Source organism: Thamnophis elegans, chromosome 12, assembly GCF_009769535.1.
Source record: "Thamnophis elegans isolate rThaEle1 chromosome 12, rThaEle1.pri, whole genome shotgun sequence".
Lineage (NCBI taxonomy): Eukaryota > Metazoa > Chordata > Lepidosauria > Squamata > Colubridae > Thamnophis > Thamnophis elegans.
In genome coordinates, this window is record NC_045552.1 from 30897328 (window position 1) to 30921701 (window position 24374).

General features: G+C 42.6%; 1 protein-coding gene across 1 annotated transcript in view; it reads left to right on the forward strand.

The window, feature by feature from the left end:
• The window catches only part of MACF1 (microtubule actin crosslinking factor 1), a 350069-nt gene that overhangs the window by 232377 nt on the left and 93318 nt on the right, over window positions 1-24374 (forward strand). Inside the window, 12 exon segments of the mRNA XM_032227099.1 lie at window positions 3624-3800; window positions 4200-4257; window positions 4260-4322; window positions 5241-5449; window positions 6656-6973; window positions 7956-8125; window positions 14853-15011; window positions 15675-15790; window positions 18583-18645; window positions 19442-19683; window positions 20539-20668; window positions 22693-22892. Of these exon segments, the coding sequence (XP_032082990.1) occupies window positions 3624-3800; window positions 4200-4257; window positions 4260-4322; window positions 5241-5449; window positions 6656-6973; window positions 7956-8125; window positions 14853-15011; window positions 15675-15790; window positions 18583-18645; window positions 19442-19683; window positions 20539-20668; window positions 22693-22892 (1905 nt within the window).

Genomic DNA, 24374 nt, shown 5'->3' on the forward strand with positions numbered 1-24374 from the left:
ATAGCAGATCTTGCCTTTTCCATCTTGTAATTTATTGATCCAATTCTCTTGCTTTTGCTTCCTCAGCCTATAGGATAGCCACCGCCCCGGTTTATTTGCATTCTCAAAGACATTTTGTTTTGCTTTTTTTATAGACTGTGCCAATTTTGCTGTTTCAAATATAGCCAATTCATGTTTGATCAATTCCATACTTCCTTTTATACTTCTATTTTGTGGTTTCTTTTGAAGTTCACTCTCTAAATTTCTATAGCTTTCTTTCAACTCTCTTATTTTTTATTCTCAATTTTTTCTTCCTAGCTGTAGCCGATATTGTGACCCTTCTTATAAATGCCTTAGTTGTATCCCATAGGTTTTGTATGGGTGTGTCTCCTGGCCAGTTTTCTTTGAAGAAAAGTCTTAATTCCTGATTAACTCTTTTAATATATTCTTGATCCTTTAGGGTTGTTCTATTGAATAACCAACAATAACTGCCAAAAGGGCTGCATTCTTCAAGAGGCTATGACTGCACCACACTGTTGTTGTAAAAGAAAAGAGGAGCTCTGGATCAGTGGCAAAGCACCTCATAAATTGGGAAGGGTAACGGGCAAACCTTGGCCTCGCCTGAGCACTTCTCTGCTTTCAGATTCTTCCCACAAGCCATCAGGCCAGAGCTCCTTCTCTGCAGGGTCTTGCACAAAGAGTTCCTACCGACATGGAGCCCTGTCCCAACTCAGGACGTTGCTCTAGCAGAGCCCTTGTCAGAAGGAAAGTGGTCTTGCCAGAAGGCAAGGAAGCCTTTTCCAATCCAGGTTGCCATGGAGAGCTTAATTCCCCAAGTTAGTCACGACCAGCTCTCCGTTGGGTTTCAGCCACCACAATGTAGCAGAGAAACTGCCGTTGGCTTCCCACTTGTGTGCCATCATGATAGTTGCTTCAGGTGATCCACGATGCTCACTTTGGGGTCCTCTGGGGAATGAGTGAAGAATGGGGAAATCTGCTGTCCCACCACTGCTAAAGATTTGCAGCAGCAACACTCTTAGAAGAATGATTGGAAATCCTGGAAGAGCAATTGGTCTCCCTCTTTCCCGATTTTTTTACCTAAAACAAGGAACTAAGATGGGGTAGCTGAGGACCAGTAACTTTACTTTTGTGCCATCATCTTCTGTCCCCCCACTTTTTGTTTACCAGATTACATGTGTATTTAGAGTTACAAAGAGAAAATGCATGCTAAGACTTCAGAAGCAACTGAACAAACTTTCTTGTGTAAAAACTTCTGCTGTGCCAGCCCAGGATCTTTATGGATCCTATATTTTGCAAAGCTCCATTGAGAGACTTTCAAAGGAAGAAATGGCAGACCAAAGACAGCTCCATGAAAAGCTGAGCCAATAATGGAGCTGTGGCAGAATAAAGAGCTGGCAGTAGAGCAGATCTTTATAGGTCTTCTCCGGACAAGGAGAGAATTTGAGATCACCTGTATGTGCTCCAGACCGCTATTCCTTGTGAGAGGACTGCAAGAGAGGGGCCTCGGGTTTGGAACTCTGGGAGATGAGAGAATAATCATTTTACACTGTCGGTGGCTTTGAAAGAACCAAGCTGGCTTACTTTTCTTTCTTTTCAAAAATTTTGTGTTAGCTGCTTTCCAGCTATTACACACCTTTATTTATTTTATTTTTTTTGTATAAAGTTTTTTATTTTCATTTTCATAACATATAACCACATGTATACTATTATAAAAACATCGTATTATATTATTAAATGTTACATCAATTTGTCTTACCATCAACTCCCAAAAACAATTATTGGCTCTTTTGCTCTCCATACACCATATTTGTACCTTATCCATCACTTTCTTTTCCCTCTCCTCCTCCTCCCTACCTCCTTTCTTCCTCTGTCATCCATCTCTTCTCTACTTCCCTTTCCTCTCTCCTTCTCCTCTCGTCCCCTTTCCACTCCTCATTTCTCTCCTTTTCTCCCCCCCTGCCCTCTCTCCTATCCCTCTCTTCTTCCCTTACCTCTCTCCTCTCCTCTGCACTCTTCATCTCATTTACTTTGTGTATTTCAGCCTCTGAGCAAGCTCCATTTTACGTTGATGGTATTTATAATTCCTTTTCAGTATACATATTTAATTTTAACATATATCCTCCTCCTCCTTTTTTAAAAGAAAAAAAAGTATACATATAGTAATTGTATTTTTGAAACACCCCCCACCCCCAGCCTATTTTTGGCCAAGATGTAGGCCTGGTTACAATTCCCAGCTATTCTCATCATTATATTTATAATTATGCATTGTTACATGCCCCAAATTTGTGATTCTGTCTTTATAATCTCAATAATTTCCCATTGTAAGTATATTTCATGTTCCCTCTCCATTTATTCACCTTTATTTGACAGGTTTGACACCACAGGGTGAGTTTCCTTCAGCCCTTAGAAAAAAACATTTTAATTACAAGTTTAAGGACTAAAACATTTTTAATAAACTGCAAAAAGGCAATTAAAACTTATTTTGGAAAATTATAAATGGATTAAGGCTTCAGATAAATTGGATATAAAATTTTGGAATTTATAAAGACTTCTGTGGAAAAATGGTTTTTTTTCCCAAAAAATGATTTTAAAAATTGGACACTAGAGGGAACTGAAAATTACAATTAAAGGGGAACAACACATAAAATTGCTTACAGTTGCAGAATGAAGCAAAACATTATAATATTGGATGTATTGAAAGAGATTTTTGAACATGAATTAAAAAGTTAATTTTTAGTGTCAAGAGAGACATCTGCCTTTATGTGGAGACTGCCTAAAAGAGGTTATGGAAAGGGGACATATTCCATCAGATAATGAGACTGAGGTAAAGTGGATGTACAAGTGATAGGCTACAAGAATGACACAGAAATGATCATACAAAAATTTGCAGATATATTACTAATTAAAAGGGATATGCAAACAATAAACCAAAAGAGTGATAATTATATAATTTTCCTATATTGGATTTACAAAAGAGGTTTGTAAGTTTTGAAAAGTCTCCTGAGAAGGGACAAGCAAAAAAGAAATAAATCAAGTCCAACAAATCTACAACACTTGAAGAGACAAGATCACGATACTTACAATAAAAAGAGGGACTGTAACATGATTTATTTCAACAAGATTAACATAGATCTGTTGTAATCTCTGGTAGCCCTCAATGACTTGCTGACACCTGGCTGAACTGGACAAAATTTTCTGGATGTATTTATAGATAGATGGAATCTGGGAAGAAAAAATGGTTTGTTGTCTTTTAAGAGGTGATAAATTACTAGATAGGAATAATTTTCTTTAAATATTTCATTTCTTTTTCTTTATTCTACTTTTCTTTCTCTTTCTCCTTTTCTTTTCTCTCTGCACCTTTTTATTTTATTCTTTTTTTTCAGTTAGAATTAATTGTTACTGTTATAATTATAATATTAATAAAATTGTTTTAAAAAGTCCCCATTGTACGGCTGCAGCCTAATGATTTTGATGCTGAGGTTTCTGAGACCACTGCAGCTGGGAAAGATGAGCACCCTCAATTCATGGCAGGTCTTGACCCTGAAAACAGAAAAAGGGTTATTGGGGGAGTGGGTTGGATGTTTTTAGAAAAGTCCCACCCAGCCTTTTCTCCTGTTTTGCAGTGCTCTGCCCTTGGCCTCCACCTGAACCTCCTGCTGGATTCGCTCTCAGCAGTTCCAGATATAGCAGAATCTCTCCGGTCGTGGCTGCAAGAGCGTGAAGAGGCTGTGACCCGCCTCCTGCTGGAGCCCATTTCCTCTGACCCAGCCATTTTGCAAAGGCAGCTGGCTAACGCCAAAGTAAGCGAGCAAGCACATGTACTCCTTGACGTAACCTTTTGCAGACTTTTCATCTGTAGCGTCAGCTAGAAAGACTGGCCCACCCTATACAATCCTGCATTTGGTGTTGGGGAGGGGAGGGGGGGTTAGGGGAAACCTTCTTTCAGGGGAGCCTCAGTGGAACGAGGCCATCAATTGAGAATGGGAATCTCCCATTCCTGCCTTATATAATGGAGGGCTCCAGCATGGTCCCAGGCAAAGGAAAGCGGAAATGACCATGTCAGACCAATACCTTTCTGATGGGGGTTCTACCTTTTCTTGAGCCCCAGAACCTCTTTCTAAAGACATTGACTTCTTTAGTCCACTCCTAGTATGTCTTCGTGCTTTGATTCCTTTCTTCTTTTCCGTTGCTTCTGACAGCACCTGCAGGAGGACCTTGCAGAGCATCAGGTGCCTGTAGAAAAGCTTGAAAAAAGCTGCTCAGTCCTCTGGAAATACGAGAAGCCCCAATTCCTGACCACAGAGGCATCCAGCAGACCACAGGTAAACTGGGGGGGGGGGCAGGGGGAGGTTTATTTATGTATTTATTTATTGGGTTTGTATGCCGCCCACCCTCGAGAGACTCAGGGCGGCTTACAGATAAAAAGGAAGGGGGAACATACAAAAAATAAAAAACAACATTAAAATTCCAGAACATTCATAGCTTAGGATGGGGCTGGATAAATCAACAGCCCCAGGCCTGCCGGAACAGTCTTGGTTGCTTTGCGGAAGGCCGGAAGGGTAGTAAGGGTCCGGATCTCCACGGGAAGATTGTTCCATAGGGCCGGAGCAGCTACAGAGAAGGCCCTCCCCGGGGGGTCACCAGCCGACATTGACCGGCAGATGGAATCCGGAGGAGGCCTAATCTGTGAGATCTTATGGGTCTCTGGGAGGTAAATGGCAGGAGGTGGTCTCTCAGGTAGCCAGGTCCTATACCATGTAGGGCTTTAAAGTAACGACTAGCACCTTGAAGCGTGTCCGGAGACCAATGGGAAGCCAGTGCAGCTCGCGGAGGATAGGTGTAACGTGCGTGTACCTAGGTACGCCCACTATCGCTCGCGCGGCTGCATTCTGGACTAACTGAAGTCTTCAAACACTCTTCAAGGGCAGCCCCATGTAGAGGTCTAAGGAAGACATTCCAAGCTGGCGCACTCCAGGTCTATTAGTCTGCAATTCAGCATGACCAATGGTGGAGGATGAGTGGGGGTGGGTGGGCATTAAAGTGAGGAAGGAAGCCTTGGGAATATTTGTTCTCCAGGCCTTTTTCAAAGACAGTGTTGACATTTTTGGCCTTAAGCCCCTTCTGAGCCCTCCTGGGCAGTTTCTTGTCATGTTGGAGAGTCTTGAGAGCTCTGATTCCAGACCATTTGATTTCTTTGGCCATTTTAATTTCCCCCCATCATTCATTCGATTCTTGCACAGATTCCATTATGAGCCGATTCCAGAGCCTTTTGTGTCGGATGGCTGAGCGCGCGGATCTTTTGCAGAAGTCCATTGCTCAATCTCAGAGTGTCCAAGAGGCTTTGGAGAGCCTCCTTCAGTCCATGGCTGAGATTGAGGAAACTCTCATACAGGAGGATGTGTCTGCATTCTCCTCCATTTCCATCCAGGAGGCCCTTGCTACAAACACAGTAAGAGATTTCACTTAGATTTCCGACTGGAGTCTTGTTCCAGAATTTTAAAAAGATGGGGATTTTTTGAACACCAAAAATGTCTCTGAACAATCTGGAGTTTCCTTGTTTTTATAATTATTAATTTTACCCAAATTCAATTTTGAAAATGATTGAACCATAAATGTTGCTTTCAGTACAAAGGTTTTCTGTATGACACCTGATGAGTGATAAAACTACACCTTGAGTATGTGCAGAGGGTTATTTCAGTTGGTGGACAGCCATAATTAACAGCCTGAGCATCTGAGATCAAATTGGAGATCCTTTTGAATGTAGAATATTGAACATGTTGCTACGTAGGAGTAAATTGGGACACTTCTCACACTAACTCTCCAGAAAGGAGTGATGAATAAAATAATAGCTTCCAAAGTTCATTAGACATTAAGCAGAGTTCTTTGTGCAGGGAGAGCTGGAATCTGGAATGATTCCAATCTTCTGGGTTGTTTCTATCCAGTCTTCAATCTCAGAGAACCTGAATCTTTTCCAACTGCAAGGAGGAGCCAGACAGGCTCTTAGCATTGAGCTGAGCCCTGAAGGAGTTAATGGGGAAAGGCTACAGAAACTTTTAAAAAGGCCTCTGTCCAAGCAAAAGCAGGTTGCCCGATGCTGTTCGGCTGCAACTGCACTGCTGTAACAAAAAGGGATAAAACATACATACCACACCCTGGATTTCCTTTGATTTGTAAGATAGCTTCAGTTCTAGCATCTTAAAGGAAAGGTTAGTTTAGAATCCAGCTCTGATGTAAGCTTTGTCCAGTGGGAGAGCACATCCCTTCCAGATCACCAGCAGACCAGACTTCATGTGACTACCTCTAGTTAGTCGTGCTTCTGTACTTTGTGGCCCTTGAGTCTCAGTGGGTTGATGGAGCTGAATGAAACTGCGTAGTGGAGTGAGCTTTGGCTAATGGGAGAATCTGCACTGTTTCCATTGGTGCACCGTGTTTTCCTCTTGATTGAGGTGAGCTGGGCTAGGCTGCAAGGTTGGGTTTGTCTCATGGAGCTCTTTGGCTTTATGGAATCTCTGAACCTGAAGCAGCAACTCTGGCAGAGACTTCCAAACATGGAGAAAAGCTTCTTTCTTGTGAGAAGCTTAGTTCCTGGGCTCATGTGGCAGCAAACAGCTCTTCTGTTTCTGGGTATATGACAATATAATCCTTCCTATTGCAGAAGCTCAAACAAGACATTGCCAGGCAAAAGAGCAGTTTGGAAGCCACTCGTGAAATGGTGACCCAGTTTATGGAAACTGCTGACAGCACCGCTGCTGCCGCCCTCCAAAGCAAGCTGGCAGAGGTGAGCCAGCACTTCAGCCACCTGTGGCAGCAACAGCAAGAGAAGGAGGACACCTGGAAGAAGGTCCTCCCCCAGGTGGAACAGTACGAGCAGCTCTCAGAGAAGCTGAAGCAATTCATGGAGATCCGAGGTCGGATGCTGGCCTTGGGAAACCAACCTGAGCGGGACATTACTCACTTCGCCCAGCAGATCCAGGTGAGAAGCTGCTGAGCAAGGGTTGGGCAAGGCTCAGGATTGGAGGACGCCTGGTTTCTGGTCCCTGGGCTTGGTTCTGGCATCTCCAGAAAGAGGCCTTTGCCCAGGGCAGCCCCACATCAGCTCTGCTGATAGGTTAGTGTTGGGGTTTTATTAGAGCTGGCAAGCTCAAACTAGGGGAAAAAAAGGGAAGAGAGTAGCAAAAATCCCCCTAATGAGCTATGCAAACTGAATAAATGAATAAATGTATGCACCACACTCCCTTTGGGAATGGGCTTGGACTGCTGCTCCTTACCCTAGAAGTTCCTGCAAAGGGAGAGGGTCTCCCTTCTGGGATGCCTACAAGTCCCTGGGAGCACTTTGGCTGCAGGGTTTTGTTTCCTGGCTCTTGTCCACCTTCTGGTCGTTCTGCTTGTGGAGATGAGATTAAGCAAATGCAGGAGATTTCCAGTGAAGCCGGAGATGAGAGTGGGTTGAAAAGAATTCTTGCAAGTCAGGAAACCAAAGCTCTGGGCCTTGCGCAGTTGCACAATTGGGATTGTACATTTTCATATTCTTCTTCAGGACAGGCTTTGCCCACAGAAATTTGGGGGTCATCTATCCATAATTGTAATTTTAAAGTTCAAATTCATATAAAAGGATGATCAAGAATGACCTTGTCAGTAATCCCATGAAACAGGGCAGCAGCCTAAGGGTGTTTCAGGGAGATGCTCTGCAACCTCTTTGGGGACTGAATTCAAGGTGTTTCACAGCACTAACCTACTTGCCTTTGGAGACCTGTCCAGTCTGTTCTAATTACCCTGACATGACTTGTATGCAGGGATTACTATTGCTATCCTCAGGACTTCCAGGGATCAGGGGGATCTCACAGGCTGCTCCTTGTGGCGAAATCATTTACTCTTTGGACCAAGTCATAGATGGTCTTCGCTTCAACCATATCTGTCCTGTGTCTCCCCGCACCCCTGTTTCCTGATGCTTCCAGGAACTGAATTCAGAGATGAAGCTGTGCCATGAGGATCTGGACAAACTGGAACAATTAACCACAGAGTTAAGCTCTGGTGGGTTGGTGTGGACTGGCTTCTCCTCACACCAAGAGAAGGTGCGCAGTTTGCGGAAAGAGTTCACTCAACTGCAGAAAGCCACAAAGGAAAGGTGAGAAGGGATTCTCCCAGACAGAGGACTGGTGGGAGCCTGGCAGAGGAAATTTGTGAGGGATTAAATTCTTTGACTGCGTCCAGATCGCTTTGGACTGGGAAAAGGTTGGAGGCAGAAAAATGAAGGCTATGAGGAATCTCTGCTGCTATACTTTGTAATCTTTTTCAAGTTTTCTCACTGGTAAAATGTTTTGCAGGGGTTTGAATTGTTAGAAGACTAAAGAGCTTTTTGACCAAAGGAGACACTTGAATAAAATGCATGCTTCTACAAAAGTGAAGCATTTCCCAAAGTATTCCCAGCTTTTACAGAAAGATTTCCCTTCTCCAGACTAGACTGGACTGGACTGGACTAGAATAGAAGAGAGAGAATAAGCGGAAGGGACCTTGGAGGTCTTCTAGTAGTCTAACCGCTGCTCAGGCAAGAAACCCTATACCCATGATGGCGAACCTATGGCAGGCATGCCAGAGGTGGCACACACAGCCCTCTCTGTGGGCACATACGCAGTTGCCAACTGCTCTTCTGGTTTCCGGTGCGCTGGTCTTCATGGATGCCGGAGTGCCAAAAGGTGGTGTGAAAAACGCCCCCCAAATGCCCCCAAAACAGGCATGTGCACTCTGGCCAGCTGGTCTTCGGGTTTCCGGTGCTCTGCGGAGATGAGCTGGCCGGTGCACATGCACATGCTGGAAACCTGAAGACCAGTTGGCGACGCGCACATGCACATTTTCTTGTTTCTGGTGCTCCGGTGCATGTACATGCATGCACATGCATTCTGGTTTGGGCACTCGGTGCCAAAAAGGTTCACCATCACTGCCCTATACCATTTCAGACAAATAATCTCCTCCTCTCCAGAATATTGTTTTTGAAGTTAGGGTCAGGAAGATGCCTGCCCATATTGTGGGCAACTAGGAAAAAATCTGGGGGTTAACTATGGAATAAGAATAGAAGTGGTGCCTGGGAGGCTATTTAAGTTCAGCAGAGAACTAAAGCCCTTTCTTTAGCTATCTGAAGGTCCAGAGATCTTTATCTTAGGATAAGTGTGAACAAAGCCCTAAAACAATTCAATGCTATCTTATACCCAGACAATCGGTTAGCTTAATGACTGCAGTGTTCATTTTACAGCTGCTACATCTGCTTAAGAACTGCCACAAAAGGTCATAAGATTGTGTCAGTCACATGGATGCCTTGATATATGACCATTGGGACATACAACAGAAATTCTGGGCTCCCCCCATAGTCATAAGTCCTGAATCCAAGAAAAAACGGCCTTATCTTCAATCTCTCCCTATCCCCCTTGAATTGTCTTCTGAAGTTTGAAAAACCTCTCCCAAACCATGCAGAGCCTGCCAATGTTCCCTCTAATTTCTTTTCAGTTTGTGCCGAAAAGTATAGTGTTTGAGCGGCACATTTTCATGTCTCAGCACCTGCATTTTTACACAGATGTTTCACAGAGCACTTGCTTATAGGATCTGAATTGAAATGGAGAAAAATGGTTTTGTGCATGAGTGTGTGTGTGTGTGTGTGTGTGTGTGTTTGAGTGAGCGAGGGATCCGGTAAGGGAACTGTGCCTATTTAGAAAACAAGGTAAATTATTGCAAACATGATCAGTCGATATGTATGGGTTGGGCGGTAGAGAGAAAGTGATAAAAGAGTAGAGAGAGGAAGAGAGAAGAAAAAGAGGAGAGAGACAGAAGAGAGAGAGGGAGAGGGAAAAAAGAGGGAAGAGAGACAGAAGAGACAGAGGAGAGAGAAAGTGACAGAAGAGTGGGAAAGAAGGAGAGAAAAAGAAACAAAAAAAGACAGAAAAGACAAAGAGGAGAGAAGGGAGGAAAGTGACAGAAGAAGGAAAAGAAAGAGAGAAAGAGAGAGAGACAAAGAGAAAGAGGATGAGAGAGACAGAGAGAGAAGAGAGGAAGAGGAAAGAGGAAGAGAGAACATCTCATTCAACCCTGAGGTGCAAATATTCTCTTTGATTGGTAATTTTATTTGTCCATTTACTATCCAATACTCTCATTCCTCCTTAAGTTCATCAAGAATTTCCTTCTTTTTATTGAATTTATCACAATACCTTGAGAACAACTTTTTCAGCATAGCTTTACAGCTATTTAAATATATAGAATTTAGGTCACGTTTTCAGAGCATTAGTCTACTATTTATAAGTCACTAAGTCAAAGAAACAGAATTCAGAAAGTTGGCTTCCCTTTTTGTAATTGCCTATTGCCTGCTTAACTTTTTACCTACATTTTTGATAACTGATATTCACTGTTGACCCAAGAAGCCCATCGTAGAAAGAAACTCTCCATATGAACTTTGTTTGGTTTCCATGGAATGAAGTTTGGTCTTTTTCTCAACCATACAGTAGCATATTCTTTTCTAAGGAGGATATCAAGATAGTCCATAATTGCCTACCAATCTAACAGTATGGCAATTACAATCTCTTTATATTTCAACTCTAACTCTTTCAGTCTTAAAGATTTGGTGAGGAGAAATCCAAAATTCTTTTAAAGAGGAAAAAAATGCTTGCACAATTGCACCCATTGAGACGTGTATATACACAACACACAGAGAAACAAACTTAACAAAGTGCTAAGTCTGCCCACCAACTAACACTCTCTCTCTCTCTCTCTCCTCTCTCCCTCCCTCTCTATATATATGACCCGGAGTGGCTTCCGCTTTCGATCTGCTGCCAATCTGGGTCATTCCTTCCAAGAGGCAACTTTCCCATCGAATGACTCGCTGCCCTAGACTCGAGGAGACCCTCTGCAGTCCCTTTCATCTGGCCGGGATGCCAGCGAGAGTGTTGGGCTGAAGGAAGGAGGGATACTCTCTCTCTCTCTGTCCCTCCCTCACTCCGTCTCTGGCAAATCTGAGCAGCTGCTGCTGGGAGCCCATCCCATGCCTTCTCCCAACCCCCACACCCCTTCTCTGAGCTACTTACTTTCTGCATTTCGCCTTGTGGAACTGATTGCTGTCTCCAGGCTGGCTCTCCTCTCCTATTATGGTGGAAGGCGTCTCACAAAAACCACTGCGCGGCAGTTGAAAACTGCTGTGCGGTGTTTTGTTGCCACGTGTGCGGCCATGCGGCCACGCAGCTTAGAGGGAACAGTGGAGCCTGCCACTGGCACAACAGGGAGAAAACACTTTTTCTCCCACATTTCGTTTTATGTTGCATTCACATGTTTCTTGCCTGTAGAGACAACAGGGGGAAATCTGCAACTTTCTTGCTTCTGGAGCGAGTGAACTGTGGAGTGGGTTCAAAGCTTAACATTTGTCTCCATCCTCACAATCTTCCCCTTCCCCCCTTTAAGATGTGTGTGCTGTCCTTCTCTAAAAAACCTCCATTTCCTCTCAGCCATTCAGATGGCCATTTGGTGCCTGCAGACAGAGGATGGTTATCTTTAAAAACCTTGCCCAATTTGTTCTGCTAGGAGAAGACAGCAAATATTAGCTGCCTAGAGTCACTTTGCAGAATGAGAGGAGGGTATGAAAATTTAAGAAATAAATATTCTCTTCTTTACTGCCCCATTTATTATGTGCATGTATAATAGATATGCTGGTAGACAGAATGTCATACATCAATTGGCAATTTTCACCCTTCAGCCTGTCAAAAATTTAAATAAAGATTCTATAATGCAGTGGTTCCCAAACTTTTTCAGTCCACTGCCCCTTGGTGCTACAAACTGATCCTCAGTGCCCCCCCCCCGTGGTGGAATTCAATTTATTTTACTACCGGTTCTGTGGGCGTGGCCTGGTGGGCGTGGCTGGGGGGGTCGTGTGACTCGGCAGTTTGCACGTCGGAAGGAAGATAGTAACAGTAAAATTCAAAACTGTAACAATTAATTGCACATTTATTCAAAATCCAATTTAAAAACCTTTTAGTTAATGTTAATTCAACAAAATTGTTGAACATGATCCAGTGATACCAGGTTTTCAAAGTCTGATAGTCATTTATCAAGAACCATAGTAACTAGTAACTTAGTAAACTCAGTAAAATTTAGTAATTACTTCACTGTTCTTAGTAGATGATAATTCCTGTGTAGATATTGAAAGAAGTAATCTTAGTAAGGTATTATCACAAAGCACAAAACTGCAACAGATATCATTAAGATATCACAAACTTACACAAAAAGATGTTCTTGTAAGAAACCCAAAATGGATAACACTTTTGTCTTTTATCTAAAGTTTTTCATCTTTAGATCAATGATCTTAATTATTTCTTCTCTCCCTCACAAACATACACAATACCAGTGATGGGTTTCAAAAATTTTAGAAGCTATTCTGTACGTGTGGCCTATTTTGTGGGCATGGCTTGGCGGTCATGTGACCGGGTGGGAGAGGCCAACTTGTAAAATGTGGTGAAACTCATTTAACAATGCTCTTGCTTAGCAACCAAAATTTTGGGCTCAATTATGATCATGTTCTCTTCTTTTTCTTTCTTTTTCCTCCCTTCTTTTTTCTTATATCTCTCTTTCCTTCTTTCCTTTCTTTTTCTTCCTTCGGTCCATTCTTTCTTTCTGTGTGTGTCTCTCTTTTTCTTTTCTTTCTTTCTCTTCCTTCCTTCCTTCCTTCCTTTGTTCCTTCTTTCTTTCTTGTCTCTGTCTCCCCACTTACTTTCTTTCCTTCTTTTTTTCTTCTTCTCTTTGTCTCTCTCTTTTCTCTCTCGCTCTCTCTCCCTCTTCCTTCCTTTTATTCTCTCTCTCTCTCTCTCTCTCTCTCTCCCACCCACTCTTTCTCTCACACACATACCTTCCAGTTGGCAAAAAATTCTGTTTTGCCATCTGGGAAGCTGGCAAAAAAGCCTCGTTTTCCCTGCCACCTGCAGCTCTTGGAAGATGAAGGGAAGAGAGCCCCGGGCCTCATCTCTGCCTCCTTCCTCAAGAGCTGGCTTCAGGGACCGCCAGCCTCTCCCGTCACTGCACCCTTCACTCGCCTTTCACCCAGAGAATCTGCTGGGTGGGTGGGGTGCCTGCCATTTCATCTCCTGAGAGAAGCTCGGGAGAGACATGCAAACGGCTGCAACTCGAGGCTCCTGAGGATGCTGGACACCAGGGCTGGCAATGGCGCCCGCTGCTGCTCTTCTGCTGCTCCCAGTAATGCACGTTTCTTGGAGAGCATTAAATTGCAGGCGCACCGATTCCAGCAGCTGCGTTTTCCCTTGAAATTTGTGTCACAGCAACCCGAAGGGAACAATCTCCCAGTGGCGTCTCAGGCGCTTCCACCCTTAGCCGCGAGGGAGTGAGGACGGCTGGGTGCAGTTTGGCACCTCCCGGCTCCACTCAGATCATCAAGGGGCCTCGCGCGCCTGCTCACTCACGTGGCCTGCGTGCTTCCAGCAGAAATGGGAAGCACGGGGATCTTAATGTAGTAGGGTGGGGGAGGCTGGAGCGGGAGGTTAAATAAACAAATTTGGCTTCGCTTCCTTGTGCAGCAAGAGAGAAAGTTGCCTGAGACACCACTGGGAGAATGTCCCCTTTGGGTTGTCCCCTTAGCGCCCCCCTGCCACCCCCCTGCCTCTTAGCGCCCCCTTGCCACCCCCCTTGCCTTTTACCGCCCCCTAAGTCATCCCACCGCCCCCAGGGGGCGGTTCCGCCCACTTTGGGAGCCACTGCTATAATGCTTAAACCTTCCTCTTATAGTTTTTATTTTGCTAGAAGGAAATGTATTTTATCATTTATAGTTTTACATGGAATTATAACAATGTACTTTAACTGCTTTTTGTATTTAGCTTAAGTTGTTTATTTGTCACAACTACTGCTTTCAATAATAATATTGATTCAGGTAGGATTATCCAGAATGTGTTGTGTTCACAGTTCTAGTTGCCTAAGAATCTTGAAACAATAGAGCTTTTCTAGATGTTTTGGATTCAATTCCAAAAAATGATTTGAGGTGGAACTATAGCATCTTTAAAGAAGCCACATCTTTTCCTCAGATTATTTGGCACTGTGAAATCATGGGAAAAGTCACAACTACTTTAAAGAGTTACTTATACTACATTGCCATTCCCTGGTACACCGAAATACATTTCTGGAATAAGATCTGAAACATTGCACAGCCAGATTAGAATTGGTGTAGGTATAATTTCTTGCAGGATGCTTCTTTCCTCTATTGGCCGCTTCAATTTACTAAGAAGACTGAATGAGACAGATGAATCAATGTTTTATTATTGAGGTTGTTGAAAATATTAATGTAATTAATTGTGGCATTTATAGTTGACCCAGGAAAGTAAAACAAATTGTCAAAGGAGTAAAGCAAAATGAATTGGAGGTCCATAACCCTTCATTCTGCACCCAGTTTGTCTAAAGGCTTAAACTGCATTGGAGAGAAAAACAAGATGTGAAATGGCTCTTACTCTTACGAGGAAGTGATAATTGTGAGATTCTCCAAGCAGTTTCCAGGCATTTTTGGTCCAGGCTATAAATGGACTGGGACTCGCATGTTCCTGGTTCATAGCTGCTGCTCAAAATGCTTCTCCACATATGGAACTAATAACCAGTCCAAATAATTAGAATGCCAGTTTGCCAATTTTGCATGGCTCATAGCAACCAGGTAAACCAATGGGGTGGTCCAGTGGATCCTAGTGGTGGACAGAGAGAACGCTTAGGTGCAGGTTGTCCCTTGGTCAACAGCTTATAAGAGATGGCTTCCTCTTCCTCCACTGGCTGTGATTGTGCTTGCCTGATAGTATATAAGTACTTCACAGCCCCCCCTTTTTTTAATCCATTCCCAGGAAAAAAGGAGCTTCGTCTTGTCAAGAACAGTTGGATGTATTCCGAAAACTGGTTGGATCGCTCAGGCAGTGGCTGGAAGAAACAAAGAGGAATATCCCAGCTACTGAGACTTCTTTGGGCACACATGAGTTGGAGAAGCGGAGACAGCAAACAGAGGTGGGCAGAGAAAGTTCAGAAGCCATTATATAAGCAAACTCATGAGAAAAGTGGGGGGCATGGCTTCATCACAGTTTGGTAGATATCCTGACAAGGAACTGCTACTTAGTGCAAAAAGTTCTTTGAAAGATGAAAGCCCAAAGTAATGTGGCAAAGTCCACTTTGTGTATGGTTCAACCTCCTGGTAGGCAGCCACCTGCCCCTTATCCTACCCTCTTTGCTGATCACCTCCTTCCACACAGTTTTGAAGTCATGTTGGAAGTGAGTTGACACTTTCATTGTCATGGTGGTCACTGCAGCCCCAGGCATCTTGCCTACCATGCCTTGTGTGGCAAAAGGTTATAGAAGGGAGCTGCCGAGATGTCCTGCTTTGAAGAGGTGTCTAGAGCTCATTCAGAGGGAGGGAACAGGCTGGCTGCTGCCCAAAAACTGGCCTACAAGAAGCTGAAAGAAAAAAGGTACCTAGGTGGGGGGAGCCAGGACCACAAGCAGCTCTCACAGCTTTCAGGGTAGCCCAGAATTTCCCCAAACATGGTCATTTTTAATGTGACAGAAGACAAAATAATTATGGGAAGGAATGTTGAATATAAAAATTGCCATGAAGTTTTGTGACTTTTCATCCACCAGTGGCCATGTTCTTATACTTGCTCTGTTCTATTTTCAGGCTTTGTGGAAGAATGGCTAGCAAAGGAGGTTCTTGTGGAGGAGATGAACCAACGGGGCATAGCCTTACAGAATTTAATCATTGAGATTACAGCTCCAGATGCACAATTCAAGACAGGTAAGAGATGGAGAAACTGCCATTCTGAATTTAGTTGCTTGTTAGATAACAATTATGGTAGGCTTGGAAGAGGAAGAATGTAAAGATGCACAATTGTTCTGTTCCAACTTTTCCCAGTTCTTCGCAGAAATGGAAGATGGGAAGCTGTTTACATTCCTATATTGTGTTCCTGAAGACTGCCAGAGACCTTAGGGAGGAATAGGCTCTCTGGATGGAATTGTTTTGCTTTGAGAAAGATTGCTAACTTAATCAATCAATGAAAAGATGTTAGGTAGCAAAACTAGGATGAAATTGTGCGATGGCCATCCTAGCTTCTCAAAGTAGGACAGAAGTAGGCAATTGACTAGTGTGGAAAGATGAATCAGATTGCAGCTTCCACAGTTCCTTGTCATTGGCTATACCCACCGGAGGGGAGAACAGTTGGAATCAAAACGTTTGGAGAGGACCCTCATGATTAACTGTAGATATGTAGAAATTCCATCTCTTTGTCATCACCATGGTTTTTTTTAAAAAAAAATTAAAGACAAATAATACAGTACTTATACATCTGAATACAAAAAAAGAAAGAAAAGAAAAAAAACACATATTACAGTGCACCCCCACCCTCCGGAGTCCTTTTTTTACCTTTATATTTCTTTGTCTATAACAACAAAAGATATACAACATATTCCAATTATGCCCTTATCCCTTCCAAAGCAACATATATTTTGAGTAAGTTTATTCCCTTTACCTTCCACCAACACTGATTTTATAAAATCCCCCGCATATTTCATTATAATTATTTGCTTTGATCACCCCCTTTTTAAATTTAATTTCTGTTGATAATTTATCATTTGTTGCCATACTCCAAATTTCATTATACCACTCATTTCTTTAAATATCCCAATTTCATCCCCAATATTTAGCCATCACTAATCTAGCTGCCATTATCAAGTTTACAATCAATTCATTCATCTCACATTTTTTATAATCATTTCAAATTTTGTTAAGTGTGTTTCTCTTCAAATCTTTCTTCCACTTTTATCCATTTCTCTAATTGCATTAAATTCAACCTATTTACCTTAATATCTGCTAAAATGTTCTTTAGTTGTGTTATATTCTTTATCTTGTTCTTCCAATCTTCCCATTTACATATCTGATTTTCTTTTAGTTTAGTAATCCATTCTTTCGATTCAACCTTAGGGAATTTCTCCATTTCCAACACGGTGTTAAAGGGGAAATGCCTGGCATTAGCCAATATCTCCATTTATTCCATAATTCTATCTAATTTTTTAAAAAGGGATTTTGAATCCTCCTGGCAATTTTTTCATATCCTTTTTAAACCAGTATGTTTCTATATCTATTTCACCTATTTCCCTTAATTCTTTCAACTCTATATCTCTCCATATTAAATCTCTAGGTACTACTAAACCCTAACCTTAACCCTAACCATGTAGTGCCTTCAACTCTTTATTGGCTAGATCGATTTTTGTTCTTCACCTAATATGTTTTAAAATTCCAATGTTTGTCTTGGGGAGAAAAAAAGAAAACTGTGGGTCCTAACCACTTTGATCTCCCGTGGTGCAATAAGTTTGATCCTTTGGGTCTTTGTCAGCCACATCCCTACATTCCTTGGTAGCAGAGCATCCCCTATATAATTGCTTCCGATTGTTTGCCTTGCGCTATGCAGAAGTAAAATACGCAATGGCCCTTCTCCCCAGGTCAGAGGGCTCCTTCCCATGATAACACAAAGGCAACAGTGTGCAAGGGCTCTATAGTGTCTGTGCCGTTGCCGGGGAACACAGATCAGGCCTCAAAACAACAGCCGTGTTAGTGAAGCCATCATGGGCTGAGCATACTGAAAGGCGAGCCGCAGCATCCTTCCAAATGCAGCATTCACTGTGACACCTTACTTGTTCCCTTTAGGGGCTCCCCAGAACAGGCATTCTTTGGACAGATCACATTGTAGTGAGAAAAATAAAATGCAAAAGGAAGAAATCAATAGTGAGAGCAATATAATCATTTACCTTTATTTTTGCAGGTAGTGCTCTAATGCTTAATCACATGCATGCAGTGAAACATGTCAGAATAACCTTAGGCTGCTCACAGCATTGCAGGGACTTCCATGCCAGCGTTCTCATAATGGAAAGCAGCAAGCATTTTGAATGGGGTGCAGGATTAATAGGCAGGCCCAAAAATGAACAGCCAAGCCAACAGGTCTCTCCGAGAATGATTTCATTTTACTAAAAAAAAGCATTAAGGGGGCAGCACAAAAATTCCAACCACTATCTTTGTCTTCAAATGGGAGCCTTCTCCTGTGTATATGTCATTCAAACGGTTTAACTCTCTTTCTCCTGTGCATTTGGTGAAAGAAAAATGCAACCTCTTGAATCCAGGACCGTGAACTTGTTTATGTATTTGCACACTAATTAAATGTGAATTCACTCTCATGCTTGGACCTTTGTTAATGGCATTTTACGTTGATAGTTTAAAAAGGGCATGTCTTAGCAGTTGTTTTTTTCAGTGTGATTAAAAATAATTCATAAGTGGTTCTCCTACCCTAAAGGGCTAATGACCATCTAGCTCAATGTTCTCAACGTTGGCCATTTTAAATATGGCTAGCTGGGGAATTCTGAGAGTTGAAGTCCATACATCCTAAAGTTGGCAAGGTTGAAAAACACTGATCCAGCTAGATTATAGCAGCATGAATGGATGTTAGTTGTGCTCCAGCTGCAAAGGGCACAATCTGTGTGTCTTTTCCAAAATATTATACTACTATGCCATTATGTCTGCCTCCTTATGATTTTGCTCAGGTCCTGTGCTCCCTGCTGGTGGTAGTTCAACAGGCAGTGTAAATGGATATCACACCTGCAAAGGTGAGGCAATTCAGTTAATTGTGCATACTTCTGGAAATGTGTGTCTTTACCTTACTGCAATAAAGCCTATCAATAACAATTTTGTTTGCATTCCCATTGTTCAGACAAAGAGAGTAAGTTGCTTTGACCCTTGCAGTTTCTTTCTTTAAGAGTCAGGGGTCATATGTATGGAGTAAAACTGGAAGGTTCTTTCCCACTCATTCTCAAGCCTTCCTTGTCACTCATCTCAGATTATTTCAAACTTTTTTTAACTAAGCGCAAATTATAGATGCATCCAGTATTTAAAGCTTTCTTATGGCTCTCTAAGCAAAACTGGCAGGGAGAAAGCACTTGCTGATTCTTAGGAAGAGAATAGTTTAAAAGCTGCACCCCTGTCCTAGAGGGTCAGATTCTAGAAATTCTGAAGTCTCTCTTCTTCCATCATCACTTTTCTTAAGAAAAGCAGAGCCTGAGTGTGCAGAAGGCCTTTCACCTGGAGCATCCTTTGACGTTGTTCATGCATGTTGTTTATTACACTGAACCAGAGGTGGGTTGCTCCCGGTTTGGCCCGGATTGGGCAAACGGTAGAGGCGGTAGCGACGGGAGGCTCTGCCCATCTGCCCAAAATGCTTCTGTGCATATGCAGAAGTGTTGTGTGCGTGCACGAGCAAACGGTAGTAAAAAAAATGGAAACCCACCACTGCACTGAACATATGTAGACTCTTATATCTACAACTATTACATTGAGCCCTTATATCTATAACCTTAAACAAATTAAATAATTCCTCTAATTCCAGTTGGGTTCTTTTTGCCTTAGATCTGACAGAGATCCAGTGTGATATGTCAGATGTGAACCAGCAGTACGAAGGGCTGGGTGCTGGTTTACGGAGGCGTCTTGAGCAGCTCTCAGCCATGTTGGACAAGATGAGGGAGGCCCAAGAGGAGGTGAACTCTGTGCTGACATGGTTGGAGGAGAAGGAGCAGGCTTTGAAAGCCCTGGAAGCTTCCTCATCACCTACAAAATCGGACACAATGAGAGCTCAGGCAGAGCATAATAAGGTCTATTTTGTATCAATACAATCCTGTTCCTTGCTTTTTTAAAACCATCTATAATAATAATGTTCAGTAAAGCATATGGCAAGTGTCTTCTCCTTTGTAGCCAAGAGAATGATTCTCTGTTTGAGGCTGATCTGAAGCATCAAACTCAGCTTATTAACCCCTTTTATGCCTCCTACAACAATATAATGTAGTTATTCAAATAGTTGAAATTCTATTTTAGAGAAATTTCATTGTTGTACTTGTGGGTGCTCTGTAATATATTCTGGCATTACAATTGCAAGTGCTGCTGTTCCTTCAAAAAGCAGCCTAAATCCTTTTCAAATACTGACCATTCAGTAGTTCCAGTCAGTATTTAGGTTTAGGTCAGTCATTCCCTCCTCCATATGCACAGGCTTCAGGTCACAGGCTTTCAGTCCAGTGAGGGCACAGACTCAAAATGTGTAGAACATGAATGCCTTCCAAGCCTCTGTGCACTAGTGCCCTTGTTGTGGTTTCATAGGCCTCCTGGACTTGGGAACCCATTTTTTTCAGCCCAGAGGAGCAAAATGAAATGCCTTGAGATTTGTATTTTACCCATTGAAACCTCCAATTTCTCATCTAAGTATGGTAGATGATACTTCTGATTTGGAGAAAGCTTAAGGCTACCTTTTCATAAAGCCTAAAATAGGCTGAAAGCATTGGTCCTGGCCTTTGGTGACCTTTGGTCATCACTGATCATAGCCATCACTGTTCTAGCAGCAGCCTCTGCTATCCTCAGAGGGAAGAAGAAATCAAGAGGATGGAAGCTTGTCCTGGAAAACATTTCCTGCCTTTTAATCAGCCCCACAGTCTGATGCTTTCCTCCTTTCTGAATAGGCATTTTTGGGTGATTTGGAGCAGAATGCCGTGAAGGTCCAGGCAGCCAAGGAATCGCTCTCTGGACTCTTGGAGAAATACCCGGACTCTCCAGAAGCAAGAAACTGGAAGAGGATGTTGGAAGACTTAAGTACGTAGCCTGGGAATCCCAGAGAAAGTCTGCAGGGGCTCATTAAGAACTCAGAGCGTTTCTGCCGGTCATCCTGAGTTTCTTCTTGCTGCCTCTCATTGTTTAAACCGAGGGGAGAGTGACAGCCTCAGGAGCCGTGAAGAAATGACCATCTGCTGTGGAGGATACGTAGCATGTTATTGATATCTGTTTCTTTAATACCGTATTTTCGGAATATAAGATACACCTTTTTCCCCCAAAAAAGAGGCTGAAAATCTGGGTGAGTCTTATACATCGAATACAGCATTTTTTGTTTCTTGAAGCCCCTCCCCTTCACCAAAATGGCCATGCAGAGCCTTTCGGAGGCTTTCAGGGAGCTCCTGGGGGCTGGGGAGGGCAGAAATGAGCAGAAAACGGGCCGTTTTTTGCCCCCCAGCCCCCAGCAGCACTCTATAAGCCTCCATAAGGCTATGCATGCAATTTTTTTGTCAAAAAACGAGCCGTTTTTTGCTTATTTTTGCCCCCCCCCAGGAGCACTCTACAAAAAACCCCAAGGCTATTCATGCCTTTTTTTGAAAAGAAAAATGGGCCCGTTTTCATGAAAAACAGGTCGTTTTGGGGAGGTTTGCAGAGTGCAAAAACTTTTTTTTTCCTTTTGGAAAGCTCTTTAACTGATTGATGAGAATTACATTGATCAAGTGCTGTGCCAGCAGAAACACCTACCTACCTACTGTATTTATCTATCTATCTCTCTATTTCTCTCTCTCTCTATCCCTCTACCTACCTACCTACCTACTTACCTACCTACACACACACACACACTCTCTCTCCCTACCTACCTACCTACTGTATTTCTCTATCTATCTCTATTTCTCTCTCTCTCTATCCCTTTATCTACCTAACTACCTAACTACTCCCTCTCCCTACCTATCTACTGTATTTCTCTCTATATTATACATTTCTCTCTCTATCCTACCCACCTACCTACACACTCACTCTGCCTACCTACCTACTGTATTTCTATCTATCTATCTATCTATCTATCTATCTATCTATCTATCTATCTATCTATATCCCTAACTTCTCTCTCTCTCCCTATCTCCCTACTGTATTTCTCTCTCTTTCCTATCCCTCTATCTACCTACCTACTTTTTTTAAAAAAAAATGCCTCTTCAAAACCTTGGTGCGTCTTATACTCCGGTGCATCTTATACTCCGAAAATACAGTAGCTTCAAAACTTCAGTTTTGAACATGGCATAAGAGCTCCATAACAATTTTGGCAGCAGCATATTCACCTTTATGTGAGGTGTGCAGCATGTAAGTTTACTATATAAATAAATAATAAATATTTCCAACATTAAACCAAACATAATAATAAGTACAATAGTAATAATAATGTGGTAGGTTTTAAAATAAATATTTCAATTTCCCCCAATCTTCTTGTCCCAGGAGGTCTTGGGGATGAGCTGGCTGAAATAACCACAAGATTTGGTGCAGGACAAAATCCTTTTGCAATGACATGAAGTACCAGAAAGAAGCTCAGTGACAGCCTGGGAAATAAATACAGAGCCAGTGTTCCACTTCTCAGACACATTGCCTGCATGGTAGCACTTGTTGCTAGTGAGCATGTCCTTCCCCATCCAGATAATTAGAGGAGTCGAATCTTCTGGAAGGCAGCAAAGGACATGATGCTGCAGAGCAGGCTGGGTCTTGCAGAATGGATGTCTTCTCTGTACGCAAGCAGGAAAGAGTCCTCAGTATGGAGAGGGAAGGGCTCTTGGGCAATGGTGGTGTGAGAAAGGGGAACAATAAAAATGGATGGGTATAGGTGTGCCTTTTTTCATCTGAGAAATGTTGGTGTAAGATGAGTCTATGTAAGGACAAAAAACCTTGATGTAAATATTGGTTTAGGCAGGATCCATCCTCATTTTCAGTAGCTTGGCTCCTCTTTAGCCATTGGCTGTTGCAAAAAGATTTGTGCAAGATATATTTTACTCTTGCATTATGTTGCTGATATCCCCAACCAAGGTGATTTCAATGTTCAGATTCCAGGTGGGCACATGCCAAGCAGATGACAGAGGAGCGCCAGCAGAAGCTAGAAAAATCAGCCAATGAACTGGCAAGTTTCCAGGAAGCAGAAGGCCAGCTGAGGCCCTGGCTGATGGAGAAGGAGCTTATGATGAGTGTGCTGGGACCACTCTCCATTGATCCTAATATGCTGACTGCCCAAAAACAGCAGGTTCAGGTGAGTAGAGCAAAAGTCTTGGTTTCTGTCTTTTTGTGTGTTTGGACTGAGTGCAGAGTGTGGATGGAGTTGGGGGCTGAGGAGGATGCATGGCCAATCAAAGCACTTCCAATTTCACTTCAAGCCCTGATTGAGGAGAGATCTCATTTACAGATGCCTGCTTTATTTAACATCTTGCTCATATTTAATTTGTCTCTATCCTTTTTGGGAAGAAATCATATTGCTAAAAGGTCCGTAGCCAGTCAACCAAGAGGGGTGGGGGGGAAGTCTTCATGATACACTTTCTGCCACTTGTTTATATTCTGGAGTAGCAGCAGGACAAATGAGGCAGTGTACTGGAATGCCATCGTCCTCCCCAGCATTTTTGAAAATCTGAACTGTATTAAAAGCTCAACCGCTGCAGTTTCTGTGCAAAGCTTCCAGAAACTCCATGTTCAGATGCTTTAGAGTTGCCAAATGTGCTTTTAGCTCTGTCGTCGGCCAGTTTAAACTCCTACTTTTTATGACTAACTTGTTTGGCTCTTAATTGATTTGTTAGTTAGTGTTATGTATGTTTTACACCTCATTAAATGTTCCTTCTGATTGAAGATGGAGATGCTTTAGTTAATTTAAAGATATAAATATTGCCACTTGTTGCTCAATCCTGAAGGTTCTTGGAAGAAGATGTTCCTTGGGCCTGTTATGTATTTGGCTCTCAAGTATGGTCTTCCTCAAAGGGTTGTTTCCCATTCCACCAAGTTCCTGTTCATGTGGCTGGAATTGCTTCTTGGTCACGGTAGTTGGAAAATAGGAGGTTGCAATCCAACACATTGTGGAAGACATATTGAGTGATTCCTAGGGCATCCTCCTAAATGTCCATACCTAACAGCAGTACACAATCAAGGAACCAATATTCACATGGAATGTCAATAATGAGGATGAATAATGGGAAAAATGGGATTCATTTATGAAATCCTAGGAGTTAGAGAAATAGACTCCAGTCGTCACTTATTACTGATCACACTAAGATGAAATCTTTGTGAATTTTGGGACTCTTTTTCACGGATTCCCTAATGGTGGATTGATGTGACATTAGAGAGATAAGGCTGAAGTCCCTGTTCCTCCTCATGTGCAGTCTTTTGAAAACCTCCCCTGCCCAGGCTCCAAGAATTTCCTTGCCCACCTTTCAGAAAGCAAGAGCTCTCACTAGAATGCTTTTCAGAATCCTTTGCAATGCGTGGGAGTTCATTTTCATGTTAATCCATATAAAGATGAATCCCCAAGAGCAGAATGCTTGAAAACCACAATTTATTTTACAGAAAAGGCATCATAATTATTGTAGTGGAATTTGGGAAGACAGTGTGTTTGTGGCTGTCTTTGTGTGTTTCTGAGATCTTAAAATGGTGACTCCCACTATAGTGAGGCTAATAGCACCCATCCTTTCCTTCTCCCTTCATCCTTAACTTTTGTAATTGAATCCCCCTAGTCTGTCACATACATATT